The sequence below is a fragment of the Linepithema humile genome, chromosome 7 (genome assembly GCF_040581485.1).
Source record: "Linepithema humile isolate Giens D197 chromosome 7, Lhum_UNIL_v1.0, whole genome shotgun sequence".
Taxonomy (NCBI): Eukaryota; Metazoa; Arthropoda; class Insecta; order Hymenoptera; family Formicidae; genus Linepithema; species Linepithema humile.
In genome coordinates, this window is record NC_090134.1 from 15,338,476 (window position 1) to 15,353,178 (window position 14,703).

Here is a 14,703-nt window from a genome sequence, read left to right on the forward strand (position 1 = left end):
ATCAGTCGTATTTTGGATGAAGATCTTTTTAAATTTAAACAGTTTAAACATTATACATTGAAATTTAAGCATTTTGACGGTGTCGAGGATTCAAATGGAAACCTTTTTGCATAGTCGTGAGATGCAAAGTATTTCTTTATATGCTTCTTCGTATTTAGCTTGTAGACGTAAGTTAGCGTAAACGCCCTCAGAATATCGTTAGCTGTAGACCATCGGCATATTATTTCGACAGGAACGAAATCGTATCTTTAATCACAAATGGACCATGTTCTTTTGCGTGTGCTACGAGAACTATTTTTTAATCAGGAAAGTATATGTCTCTCTGCGGAGATATAAAATGGGACATGTGGATTGCATCGCGTTTGTGGAAGCAAACTCTCTTAGACGGGACAACCTTTTTTATTAACAGTCTTTTATACGAATATTTTTTTTACATATGTATAATGTAGAGGAGAAACTGTTCCTTTTTTTCGCAACGAGAGAACTGCAGACTGAGCAAATATATACACACGAGCAGTTACCTATCCGATTAAGAAACCTTCGAAGAAATATTCAGATTGCCAAATTTAGTATTTTTTATATCACGTATTAGCTATTTCAACGAAATGAAGATTTTACTATTCCATGTAAATATTCGCGCGCGCTATATATGCGATAGCTTTTCCCGCGCGCCTCTTCCGTAAACGCGATTTGTGTCCCAGAAATGACAATGATATTCTTCTATTTATTGTATTTTTAAAACCATAGCTTTATTCGATGTGTTATTATATAATTTATTTTCACTAATATGTGATAAAATAGCATTTACATACAACAAGAAGTCTGTATGTCATTTTATTATATAGATAGGTCATTTTGCATAATTAATTAATTTCTATTATATCTTAATATTACGCATGTGAACAGGACATGTGGTATCGATGGAAAACATCGTGAATGATGTTAAAAATATCACAAAGTTCTAACATTTTTATATAAGTACGTAAAAAAATCGAAAAATATTTAGCAACGAAACCACGTAATAGCGAGTGTTGTATTTGATAAAAAAAAAAGTTGTATTTCAGAATAGTATGCATAATTTTATAAACATTTGAAATATTCAAGCCGTTTTTTACTCATGTGGCTATGACTGTATACATACAAAGTCGCAAGGCGATGTGAACGTACATACATTATCTTTTCGACTAAATAAAGTATCTATTGTTAGGTACGCGTTTTTATATCTGATTTATATCTTGCTTGTGGTTAGATGGCATGTTCAAAAGTGTTTTGGCTTATATTCTTGAATGTTAGCGATGTTAAAGTGAATTGCATTCCATCGAAACTCTATACAAATGCCCGCGTTACTCCATTCGTTTTATTTATTTCGTTCGTTTTACGACGTAAACCATAATATAATTGCAGATCTAAATTATTCTCAGCACATATCGTTACAACATTTCTTATATTTATTTCTTTAATCGTTTTCAAAAGAACGACGATCTCTCCTTTTTTATATCTTCTCTGTTGTAAGATAAGCGTATATGTATTCTTAAATAAACTTATTGTATTAATTATAATAAAAAATAACAGATATTTTAATTCCTAAGCATATCGATACGTGACAGATACGATTTAGCAACTTGTATTTCTGTAATAGTATTTTTATACGCTGTAAATTAATTTTAAGCGCATTTTCAAATTAGATTGCTTGTATTATCGGGCCTCGTGCTATTGAAGAAACATGTGGAAAAAGTTTTACTGCACTGATTTGAATATCTATCTCTGAATTTGTAATTATTTCGTTATCGCCATTATCGAGGCTATTTGCACACTTTACTGCAGTGTGCATTTCATATTTTGACTGTATTTAATTTCTTTCGATATCAATCATGCTGTAATGCAATTTTATACTGTATTTACGATATTATCTCTATCAATAAAGTCATATATAATATAGTAGAAAAATATAATCAATATATACTTTATTCCAATTAATGTAATAAGTATAAATTTTTTAATATTTGCTATCTCTTGTATATTTCAACAGAGATTTAATGCTATACTGCCATTTCATTCAGCACCATAATACTTGATTGAAAAGTAAAAAACAGTGACAAATTATCAATTCTTATTAAATTTTCTAAAAGAAAGAACAGAAACTCAGAATACATAATATAAGAGAAAAATGATCTTTGTATAATATATTTATTTCAAAAATGTTTGTAATTTACATAACACAGCATAAAGAACAGATATAAAATTTCTCTCATTGTCTCATAAGAAACATCGATGAAACATCGAAGTTACGTGACTGGTATAAAATATGTAAATCACATCAATCAATACTATAAACATGTTATTTCCTATTTACGTTCTTGTCTACATATATTTACGCTTTCGACCAAAGATATCAAACCATTTTCGCAATGCACCAACTTTATAGATAATCTGGATTTCAACACTTTTATGAAAGTGATAAATTATGAAAACGTTTATATTATTATATAAAAGTTATGATATGGTATCTGTTGTTTTGCTGTTTTTCACAATTATCTATTCTTATTAAGATTATGACTGCAGAAAGTTGCATAATCAAGCTATTATCATTCTTGTTTCGTAAAAGAGATAATAATTTTCATTGTATGCACAGATTCAACTCGACTTTTAAAAGGTTGTCACTGCAAGATTCTTTGATTTCAATTTTCCATAATTCATGCTCATTAATGGATTAATATTCTTGTGAAAAAGCATTACATAAAATATTATATTTTAAACGCGCGGGTACAGATATGTTAATGTTTGAAAGAGTATTGAACAATATATATCGATCTGAAATGTCTCTTATAATTTTATTACTATGGCAGATTGCTTATTTTATATTGTAAGCCTTGTTATTACTGTTATCATAGGCATTTCTTAGAAACAGATTTTTGATCACATAATAATGGATATATACACCACACTATTCTCTATATTAAGAAAAATTACTTATATCGATGTTCCCATAGGCTTATTAATAATGACGTGTCATATAAAATTTGATATTCTCTTCTATACTCTTCTGATAAAAACTTCATGTAATAAATTTCTTTGTTATTGTCACGCTATTAAATTATCCTTTTCGCATCGTTAATAAACTATTTCATGCATTTTGCATTCAATAACATTCTTTCATACACATCGCAAAGACAAAACGACATCATTTTCGCTTTTCTAACTTACATATCATGATATATAATAGTCATAAGATAGTACAAACAACTAATATATTATTCAATGCATATTTTTCAGCGGAAAATGTAGAAATGATCCTTGCGTCTAAGTTGATCGACATTAAAAATTCGTGTTATGTTTATACAAATACAAATACTTGTAACTCTTAATAATCAAAATAATATTACATTTTGCAATAATTAATACATAATTATCTGATATGTCAAACACGTGATATGATACGCAAAATAAGACAGTAGTGTTAAGAAACGTTAATGCAATGATTGATATAAATAAACTTCCATATTTTAAATAATTTCATAATATAATAACAAAAAACATAATTACGCTCTGTAATATGGTAATATAAATATATCTTAATCTACTGTTATTCGTTAAGACGTAGATAATACACAAAAGTATCTTTCAACGTAAAAAAAATCATAATTTTTTATTCCAACTGTATTCGGTATGTTAGCCTAAATTTTGAATGGTACGAAACAATTTTCTCTGTGAGATAAAGCAAACCTTTCAATGCATAATATCTCTCAAAATATCACCGCACGATTTAAATTACTAAATTTAGAAATATCCTATCAGAGTAACAAACTTTATTTCTGCGCAATTCTTTACAAAGAAGTCATTGTATTCGAAGATTTTTAGATAATTCCAGCTTAGCTTACAAAAATTCATAAGAATATTTTGTGCTTAAGTAAACTCTCTAAAACAATATGAAAACAATCTAATTATGATATAATACGAATTGCTATTAAATTAAAGATGTAAAATTACATATACCATTGTATAAGTAGCGTATCTTAAATTATGTATTATTTAAAAATTTAAGTTAGTATTATGGTGTTTTATGTTTCTGCATTACTCCTCGTACATTCGGAAATGAATGTTTCCAAATGTACTCGCAACTCGATTAACAGTTCGAGTACGTACGTAAGAAAAATGTGTAAGCACATCACCTTATTTTACTTCTAAACGCTAATCTTAAAATATGGCAATAATATAACAAAAGCGATCAACAAGAATATATTAGGTACCGCTCGAAGAAAACTAATCGAAAATAACTATTGCGTTGTAACAAGTAACAGAGAGAGAGAGAGAGAGAGAGAGAGAGTTATAGGAAGTGTTATACTTGACAAATATGTCGCGCATAAACTATGCTTTATATCGCAAGAGGTAACGTAAACCGTAAAACTCATTATCTTTTCATACCTATAATATAGAATCTATATTACGCTACGTACAAATTACGTTTGGTACAAACAAGTTACTTTCCAAAATACGAGTGGAGACAAAGTTTCGTTTGTCTTGCGTAACTTGATAGGAGTTGATACTAAATTATGCGAGCAATATAAAATGATTACTTTTCATAGAATTTGCAAACATTATTGTATCGTTTTTCCATTATCACAGATTGTTTTTGTGGTAAGCCTATTTTGGGATATCACGTTTGGGGACAGGCCTACAATGGACTAGAACATTTCAGCAGAATCCAAAGTTCCCTGACTGAAGATTCCGCGTTAAAATGTTTAAACCGCCATCACGATTCCAACGTCGGAAAGAGTCTTGTTAATACGAAATAGGCCACGTCATAATTATTCCAATATGCCGTGTGCGCTGCCACCGTATACAAGTAATTCCTTCCTAAACCGACTGCACGCAGCACATAATCCAATCGCTGCGTTAATTCTAATAAAGCACAAACTCTTCATTCATGATGCACAGAGGATTAAATTATTTCGCTATTCAAATGTATAGATTTTTACCTTGACCTGGACGGATTGGCGGATTCGACTCTGGCGTCGGCGAAGACGGGCCTTCTCTAACGTTCCAACCGCCTCGCACTAGGTCCCAAAGACTCCAGCCCTTCTCCGCACGATTCGGTATATCCGTTGGGCTATCATCTTTATCGTCAGTTTCTATTTAAACAGAATTATGCCATGTTATTTTTAATTGAAAGTCGCGATACTTCCAACAATTCAGTCAGCCTTTTTGAAACGAAAAAAAAAAAAACTTTGTCGCCAAGTGCGTCAACCATTTGACTACATTAGTCTCCGGATTATCACAATCATCCATATGAATACGCAATACGTACGCAATGCAAGCAGTGACAAAAGTCTGATATTTTACGATTCATCGTGAGAAACAAAAATACCTGTAGGCGGTAGAGTTGGATCGACGTTGTTTAACGACGAAGGCGACTGTGGTATCTGCTGTCCGTCGACCCCTCCGTACGGCGGTATGAGAACTGGCTCGATTTTACTGTAACCTCGCTCCAAGAGCGGCTCCATACGATAAGCGACCGGATCGGACCAATGAAATATGTTATAAAATCTCTTGCACAAACTTTGCGGCATCACGTCTAACCTATTGGATGGAGTACGTGTGCGCAACGCTAAGAATACAGACAACGGTGAGCCCAAGCAGAATAGATTTTCAATCTGTGAACGGGAGAAGAATCTTCGTGATAATTCAACATTCTTGTAGACAATCTGTGTGGAAAAAATTCAGATGATTTATTTAATTGTTATTGGAAACTTTAGAAACTCACCGGAAATTGTAATCCTTGTAACAAAACTTCGTGTGCATGCGGAGATGGAAGTCGCGTGTCGGGTCCCATCCAGCCTGTGACTATGTCGTACACAATCACGCATCCTAGGGAATGCGCCAGTATTGAAACCTTCCCCTGCCAGCCGGGATGCCGACTCGCGAACATAAAGTACAATCTATTCAGTTCTTTCTGCAAGCCGGCTCTAACTTCAGCACCGTATAAAGGACTTGTATAATATAAAATATCCATCGCTGATGTATTTAACAAGTGACGTATACTTAACACGCTATAAGGCGTAATCGCGTCGACTATATCTGGAAGCAAAGTCGCACGTTTGATCAATTAAACAAATGCCGCTTTCGCTTTGCCGCAAAAGTCCTTACCTCCGTCTAACTTTAACGACGATCGCCATTCAACTGCAAAAAATTCTACTCTATGCTGAGAATTTGGGAAGTACTTCTGTTTGAGCCAATCCACGCAGCCCCTGAAACTGTTTTCAATCGCGCACATTATTATTATTAAAGGAGATGCTGTTATTTCTGTGATAATAGATGCAATGTTTTTACGTACCATGTGGTGTTACGTATAATCTTCCCTGTATCCCGTTTTTGTCCTATTCCGTGAACAACAAATACTAAATGGTCAATATCGCGCGGCTTATCCTCCATGCTCGCACGCGATTTGTAGCCTCGTTTTAATCGATACCCTGTTGCTGCAAAATTAGAAATGCAAAAAGACGCATAATCATACAACAACGTGCAAAAATACGAGCTTGATAGCCTATATGAAGTTAGCCCCCCATTTTTCGATTTTGAATATTTTTTTAGTTGTTCCAGGTTGTTCTACGTTTGTTCTATATTGTTCCAAAGTTATGAACAAAAAAATCGAAAAACATGACGGGAAAAGCAAAAAAACGATTTATTTTTGTGGCCACCCATTTTTTTTTAAATTCAAATTTTTTTGCTGTTCTGGATTGTTCTAATTGTTCTAAACATTGTTCTAAAATATTAATCCCCCTAAAAAAGAATTTAAAAAGATATAGCAAAAAATAGCATTAAGCGTCCAAATAGTATTTTTACATTTATCGCTATTATTATATTATGTTTTGACACCAAATTACATATTTAAGCTAAAAACGAATAGAACAACCCAGAACAACTCTCAGTTTCACCAGAACAAACATATAAAAGGCACTTTACTCTTGAAGGTAGAGAATTATTTTGTCTTTTTCGACCGATAATGTTACACCAGCGACACTAAAACCTGGAACAATGAGAAATAGACACAGAACAATCCGGAACAACTCTCAGTTTTGTCAGAACAAACGTTTAAAGAGCACTTTACTCTTAAAAGTAGAGAATTATTTTGTCTTTTTCGACCGATAATGTTACATTAGCGACACTAAAACCTAGAACAATGAGAAATAGACACAGAACAATCCGGAACAACTCTCAGTTTTGTCAGAACAAACGTATAAGGAGCACTTCACTCTTATATTCAAAAAAATAAAAAAATTCAAAAAAAACACTAATCGACACTAATCGCTGATGTAACATTATCGGTCGAAAAAGACAAAATAATTCTCTACTTTCAAGAGTAAAGTGCTCTTTAAACGTTTGTTCTGACAAAACTGAGAGTTGTTCCGGATTGTTCTGTGTCTATTTCTCATTGTTCCAGGTTTTAGTGTCGCTGGTGTAACATTATCGGTCGAAAAAGACAAAATAATTCTCTACCTTCAAGAGTAAAGTGCTCTTTAAACGTTTGTTCTGACAAAACTGAGAGTTGTTCCGGATTGTTCTGTGTCTATTTCTCATTGTTCTAGGTTTTAGTGTCGCTGATGTAACATTATCGGTCGAAAAAGACAAAATAATTCTCTACCTTCAAGAGTAAAGTGCCTTTTATATGTTTGTTCTGGTGAAACTGAGAGTTGTTCTGGGTTGTTCTATTCGTTTTTAGCTTAAATATGTAATTTGGTGTCAAAACATAATATAATAATAGCGATAAATGTAAAAATACTATTTGGACGCTTAATGCTATTTTTTGCTATATCTTTTTAAATTCTTTTTTAGGGGGATTAATATTTTAGAACAATGTTTAGAACAATTAGAACAATCCAGAACAGCAAAAAAATTTGAATTTAAAAAAAAATGGGTGGCCACAAAAATAAATCGTTTTTTTGCTTTTCCCGTCATGTTTTTCGATTTTTTTGTTCATAACTTTGGAACAATATAGAACAAACGTAGAACAACCTGGAACAACTAAAAAAATATTCAAAATCGAAAAATGGGGGGCTAACTTCATATAGGCAGCTTGATATCTCTGCGATTCGCTAATCCTGCACTTACTTTTGGCAAAGCCCAGCTTTGACGTGACACTGCGCATCAGTTTAGTAGGAGTGTATTCGCTATATAATATTACGTCGTTAATCGAGTGCCAGTCAACGTGAAATTCAGAGAACTGTTCGGTATGTAATACTGGAAGAAAACAACGCGTGACTTGAAACATTCAATAGAATGAAACCGAGCGAGAAGAATACCTTTATAAGCCTGAGGAACACTCGCATCACACTTAGAGCTACTTTGATCGTTACTTTCTTTTTGAAATAATCTAAGGTGGACTTCTTCTATTACTTTGGAATGTTCTGTCTCTAACGGTATCCAACTGCCATCATAATACCACGTAGCTCTCATAATTTCCCATTCTTCACCTTCAATCAAAAAAATTCACACGAAATATTATATTTGCACAAGTTGAATAAATTAGAGATTATGTAAACTGATTTTGTAAAAATACGATAAAAACATTTCATACAAATCGCAACATTCTTTGTCTATTTAGTTTTGTTGGAAAAGTGCACAATTTTAAATTTCCAACTTTTGCGAAAACATTCAATAGATAATTAACAGTTCTGTAAGATTCCAAAATTCCCCCCAAAATACATATATGATTCTTTTAGCTTGCAAATTTCTTGTAATAATTATAAAATAAACTATATTTCTAAATACATTATTAGTAATTGAAATATTTCATACATTATATCATATTATAAAAATTTAAGACATAACTAAAAATAGATAAATATTTTGTTAAGTGCTGTTAAATAAAATCTATTGCCTGCATTATATTTGTTTCACATGATGCGAGTCATAATAGGCACACAGTCAATAGAAATTGGCTATAATAACCTCAAGGACAAAGTAATCTTTGCAGTATAAAGACAGTGTACACTGCACACAAACAGGCAAATGTGCAGAAATCTAAACAAGCATTAAAATGTTATTAAGGCATTCAGATATGTTCACATCAACATGTTGACCTGCATTAACATTGATTTATACAAATTATATTGATAAGTGTAAGCAGTGTAAAAGTAAAAATTAAGAGCAATGTAATCTCTAGCAAAAGTAAAAGAAAAATAATACATAATATTCACCTGGCCAGTATATAGATACGCATTTCATATTATCAATTTGAACATCGTACATGCCTCCTCTAACTACAATTCTTTCAGCAGGTGGTAAATTATTTTCATTGTTTATCTCGTCGTTACTTGTGCCAATTAAATTTTGACGCTCCTGATAAATTTTTTCGATTCTTAAGCTGTCGTACCCGCAAAATTCATTCCATCTTTTTTCAACACCATCTTTATAAAACCACCGTATTTCTTCTGGAGTTAAAGATTCTGCGTAAGATTCTTCAGTTTCTATATTCGTTTCTACATTGTCCTTTGGACCCTCTTCTATTGCTTCGTCATTCTCTTTGTGAAACAGAAATAAAATCATTATTTCACTTCACAGTCCAACATTCACAGTCCAAGAATTATGATAAATAAAAATATTAACATATTAATAAAGTTTAGTAGCTAAATGTGCAAAAATTGAAGGGTTTATAACAAAAATAACTCTTGTCAATTTTTTCATTTGTTCAGGAGAAGAAAACAACATATATTGTCATCCTTAAGTTTTCAATAGAACCATTCAAACTTCTTAAGAATGTAAACCAAAGCATGAGTTGCTTTTATGATAATTGGTGGAACCATACTGTAGATTTTACTTTTGACTACTAGAATACACCATTATCTCAATTTTTGACAAGGATTATTTTTGAACCATAAACCATTCAATTGCAATACATATTCATACTTTTTAAATTATGTTAATTAATATGTAAGCTGAAATGCGTTTGTGAATATATAACAATAATTTTTCATAATTTTTAGTACAATCGTATGCTTATAAATATTGAGAGATGACACTAGAGAAAAAAACAAATTTAAAAAAATTTTTAATCAAATCTATGTAAATCAGACTCTTTCAAAATGTGTCAATCATAAGTTATTAAAAGGTGCAAATTAAAAATCTATAGAATTTAATTCTAAGCAGAAATTGACTCATATATTTTACTGATTATACAATAGTATCGAAATTATCAAAGATTTAATTCGAATATCTCATGGACACTTCGAGTGTACTCGCGATAAGCAGCACAAATTGACGTCAACTTTATCTTAAGCTTAAACGATCTTGATTAACGCGCGACAACGATCGTTCTAATAGACGCTGTAGGATATCGCAATTATTGTGTCCTATTTCGTACCTTCACAGGATTCTAGTTCCATAGGCATCTCGCTGAACGGATCAATTTCTCTCAAGTTGCCGGACATCCTATCGAACTGTCAAACAAGTGTAATCGGCACTGAGACACGAGCACGAGTATTAACAGACGGCGATAACTCGTCGTTGTGCGTGGGCGTAAATAACGCGGTGACCTGCAAGTGGTGAGCGGTGATTTTTATAATAGTTTTGTCACTTTTTTTGTTAAGAGCATTGACGTATCACGTGCGTGGTGGATGATTTATGTGAGCGGTAACGCACGGCAGAGAACGCAAGGTAGGAGACGCTGATAAAAAAAAGGAGGAAAGAGAGGGAGAAGAAAATACCACGAATTCGCGTGTAATTCCTAGCTTCCTTCGCGAATTACAGTCTAAATGCTTAAATGGTCGTCCTTGAATGAATACTTAACGAATCGCTCGCGACGCACTATTATAAAACCGTCACTATCACTTCGAAGCCGCACTGACAGCCGCGTGTTATCTGAAAACCTCGTTTTCGTCACAGCACGGTGCCATGCATTAGCCACCGTTCATCGCAAACCGCGCTCACTCACTCGCCTTATATAATGTACTGCAATTTTCGACCGGGTCTGCGGTAATGCGCGCACTCACGATCGTAACCAGCTGATACATGAAAGTTGATGCAGTGCGTGTTGCCGCACGGCGCGCGCGATGACGTACAGTGACGTATATTTTGCCTGAATATTTTGCTGTGTAGAGAGCACCTAGCGTGCGTTGTGCACACGAGTGGTAGCATCCAGTATCAACAGCTGTCAATGTAGCGGACGGTACAGAAGCGACAATAGAGACTTCTGCTGGAGTGGAAATAAACTGTAAAACATTTTTTTCATTGGAACAAGGTGTGAAAATCTGTACCACGGTTGCTTTTTTGTAGCGAGGAGCATAGTGCGTACAAAATTTAGTTTGGAAAAGAAGTAGTACTGCTGTTCTCTGCGCCGTTTACGCTCAACTTAAAAATATCGATTTTTAAAAGTGGAGATATATACTCACCTTCCTGCTTCAAACACATTTCTTTCGTGTCGCAGCAAACATGGCGCTTAACCTAACTGTCAAGGTGCATCCTGTAATATTATTCCAAATTGTAGATGCTTACGAACGACGGAAAGCAGAATCGTCGCGTGTTGTTGGTACTTTATTAGGTAACGTATATATTGAATAACGAAGAATCTTTCGTCTCTCGGCTTTGCATCTTGGTCACATCTGGAGCATAGTGAGACGTGCAATGTGTGACTTGGCAGCTGTGAACAAATATGTACTCTTTATTATTTCAGGTACCGTAGAGAAAGGAATTGTGGAAGTAACAAATTGTTTTTGCGTACCACACAAGGAATCTGAAAGTCAAGTAGAAGCTGATCTTACTTACGGAATGGACTTGTATGATTTAAATCATCGAGTTAATACGCAAGAGAACATTGTTGGCTGGTGGGCTACTGGTGATGAGGTAAGTTTTTTTTTTACATTGTGTATTGTCTTATAGATATTACAGTACTCTTGGAAAATTTGCTAGCAAAAATATGTTTTAGGTTACCACACATTCATCTGTTATCCACGAATATTATGTGCGAGAATGTAATAATCCAGTGCATTTGACTGTTAATACTACATTAACAAACACCACGAGGATGGCATTTAAAGCTTACGTGTGTGTTCCATTAGGAGTACCTAATGGCAAGCAAGGATCTATGTTCACGCCTGTTAAAGTTCAGGTTTGTCAAAATATCAATTTAAGATAGTTGTTTTATGACAATTCAATATTGAAAAATTAAGTCATGAAATTTGAGAAAAAGTTTAAGTTAAAACATTTGATAATATAATTGAAACTAACATTTATCTAAACACTTTCAGGTTTCATGCTATGAACCAGAGGTTATAGGAATGCAATTATGTTCCAAGACTCAATTGCAATCTCAAGTACAAGCTGGAACTACTACTAGAGGGACAGAACCCATGATGGATCTTGCGCAAGTTTCGGAGGCTTGTTCCAAACTTTCTTTGATGCTGGAACAAGTACTTGCATATGTCGATGACGTGTTAGCGGGAAAACAACCACCAGATAATCAAGTAAATACGGATGAACATTTATCTCTTTATTTGTAAGTGTTGTCTAGCCAATATACACAATGATTTTGTTATTTCAGGTAGGCAGAGCCCTTTTGGATATGGTGCATTCTGTACCAAAAATGACAAACGATCAATTTAACAAAATGTTTAATAGTAATGTTAAGGATCTTCTGATGGTTGTGGCCTTATCTCGACTAATAAAAACGCAATTGCAACTTAATGAAAAACTTACACTACTCACAACTTTATAATAAAAAGTGTTTGATTGCTTATACTCTATAAATGTATAATGTAAAAGAAAATTAATAATATTTCTTTATTCCTCACACATTTTGATTCTTATTAATACCATGACCAGCTGTAGATTATTGATTCATAATATTAATCATGATTTATTTTATTCCCCGTAGTAGATTTTATTCCAATTTGTGAAATTGCAATTGTGCTTAGAGCATAATCCAAGTCTTATCATCTCTAGCTCATAATTAGTGACGAGTACCAAGATGCTTTAAATTACAAGCATTTGATTCTTTATACTGTATTAATGTATAATGTAAAAGAAAATCAATAATACTTTTTTATTTCTCACACATTTTGATTCTTATTAATACCATGACCAGCTGTAGATTATTGATTCATAATATTAATTATGATTTATTTTATTCCCTGTAGTAGATTTTATTCCAATTTGTGAAATTGCAATTGTGCTTAGAACATAATCCAAGTCTTATCATCTCTAGCTCATAATTAGTGATGGGTATCTCAAGATGCTTTAAATTAGTTCGAATATATCATGCGAAGTTCGAATCAATTCGAATATTATTCGAAGTTATATAATCTTAAAAGTTTTGATTAATCTTGAAGATTTTGAGTTTCTTGAATGTTTTAATAAATTTTAGAGAGAGAAAGTAAAAAAATATTAGGATGTTATAAATAAATAATGCATTAAATTTTATTTGTTAAACAAGAATTATTTATTAATAATGTAGAAACAAAATTTTGTTTACGATGTTATTTTCTATATAGAAATATTTCTAATGTAGAAACAAAATTTTGTTTACAATGTTATTTTCTATCTATTTCTCGAATCTGTTTCTCTTTTTATTTAGAGAATAAGTTCTGTCATAGAGAATATTCTATTAAAACTTTTAAGATCTATCAAGACTTTCAATAATATTCGAAATGTTTCGAAACGGAGCAGTGACTAAATTGATTGAAAATTCGCAAAAGATGTGATTGAATGCTCATCACTACTCATAATATACAGGCCAAAAGTATTCGGCACCCTATAATAATTTAATTTTCTGATTATGTTTTCGGGTTAAAAGAAAATGAAACCACAGAGTTTATGAAGGAAAGTGTTTTTATTATAGTGTTTTTTCAATATTTGATCCTCACAGATCGAATGAACATTTCATCCACACAGCCATGCAGTCCCAAATCATTATTTATAGTAAGCATCACACATTCTAGATGGTATTCTTCACTCTTCGTCATATGTATGTACATCAGGAGATCTAAAAAACACATTGATATTCATTATTTTTTAAAAAAAGTTTATGTCTAAGTAGATCAATTGATGCTAGTAATAGTATTTTTTTTTTTTAGTAAAATAAATTAAATTATACGAACTTCAAAGTTAGATTCATCAAAACATCCAAACTATATTTATCCAATTTTCCTGAGTGATTTCTTGGACATCGAGCGAGTTTGTCTACGCGGGACTTCTTCTTCTTCTTGTTCTTTTTTCAGAGAATCATGGCTTTTGGGTTTTGGCTTGCAACCTTTAAGATCACCTTCTGCAAGTCTCTTTCTCGCGGTTCCAGCAGAAATTAATTCACCAATTTCGTCTGTGAAGTCAGCTAGCTCAGAAAATGTTTCTTTCGTTTTTTTCGAGTCTTTTAAAGCTTCACGAACTAATTTTTTATCTTTGCATTTCGTGGTTATTCTTTTTCTGCCTGAGCGCTTTCTATTTATATAAATGCGAATTGGTCTCGTTAAAACGTTTTATAGTTGTTTGAACAGCAGCATATGAGCATTTTATAGTTTTCGCTATTTCCTTTCGGCTCCTTCCCTTTTCTTTTAACATTATGATTAACTCACGTTGATGCTGAGAAAGCTGTTTCGGCATTTTTCAGAAATTAACGCTTTTCACTTTACAAATAAAAACACGAAAAATCAACACTAGTCAAGTTCGAAATTTTTGATTGCCAAAAACAAAACAATGTTTAAAAAAAGAAAACTTTAA

General features: G+C 32.6%; 2 protein-coding genes and 1 long non-coding RNA gene across 6 annotated transcripts; 1 reads left to right on the top strand and 2 right to left on the bottom strand.

The window, feature by feature from the left end:
* Positions 1-2,168: 2,168 nt before the first annotated feature.
* LOC105674232 (phospholipase DDHD1-like) lies at positions 2,169-11,040 on the bottom strand. Of its 4 annotated transcripts, XM_067358561.1 has the most exons (11): positions 10,701-11,037; positions 10,358-10,529; positions 9,195-9,518; positions 8,298-8,468; positions 8,107-8,235; positions 6,332-6,473; positions 6,145-6,251; positions 5,762-6,075; positions 5,366-5,651; positions 4,977-5,129; positions 2,169-4,899 (listed from the first exon to the last, which is right to left on the bottom strand). In XM_067358561.1, exons 2-11 carry the CDS (start codon positions 10,422-10,424, stop codon positions 4,751-4,753), a joined length of 1,842 nt encoding a protein of 613 aa, XP_067214662.1. In that variant the 5' UTR covers positions 10,425-10,529; positions 10,701-11,037; the 3' UTR covers positions 2,169-4,750. The 4 variants fall into 4 exon arrangements, with proteins under 4 accessions (XP_067214662.1, XP_067214663.1, XP_012225843.1 ...); XM_067358562.1 differs by having other exon boundaries at positions 6,145-6,245; positions 10,358-11,040; XM_012370420.2 differs by having other exon boundaries at positions 10,358-11,037.
* Positions 11,041-11,237: 197 nt separating this feature from the next.
* Positions 11,238-12,783, top strand: LOC105674233 (eukaryotic translation initiation factor 3 subunit F). Its single transcript, XM_012370423.2, has 5 exons — positions 11,238-11,533; positions 11,666-11,835; positions 11,918-12,100; positions 12,240-12,455; positions 12,533-12,783. The coding sequence occupies exons 1-5, from the start codon at positions 11,425-11,427 to the stop codon at positions 12,704-12,706; spliced, it is 852 nt and encodes a 283-aa protein (XP_012225846.1). The 5' UTR covers positions 11,238-11,424; the 3' UTR covers positions 12,707-12,783.
* A 781-nt stretch (positions 12,784-13,564) lies between these two features.
* On the bottom strand, positions 13,565-14,690 carry LOC137000955 (uncharacterized). Its single transcript, XR_010891099.1, has 2 exons — positions 14,088-14,690; positions 13,565-13,972 (listed from the first exon to the last, which is right to left on the bottom strand). It is a non-coding gene; the product is annotated as an uncharacterized lncRNA (long non-coding RNA).
* Positions 14,691-14,703: the final 13 nt, after the last annotated feature.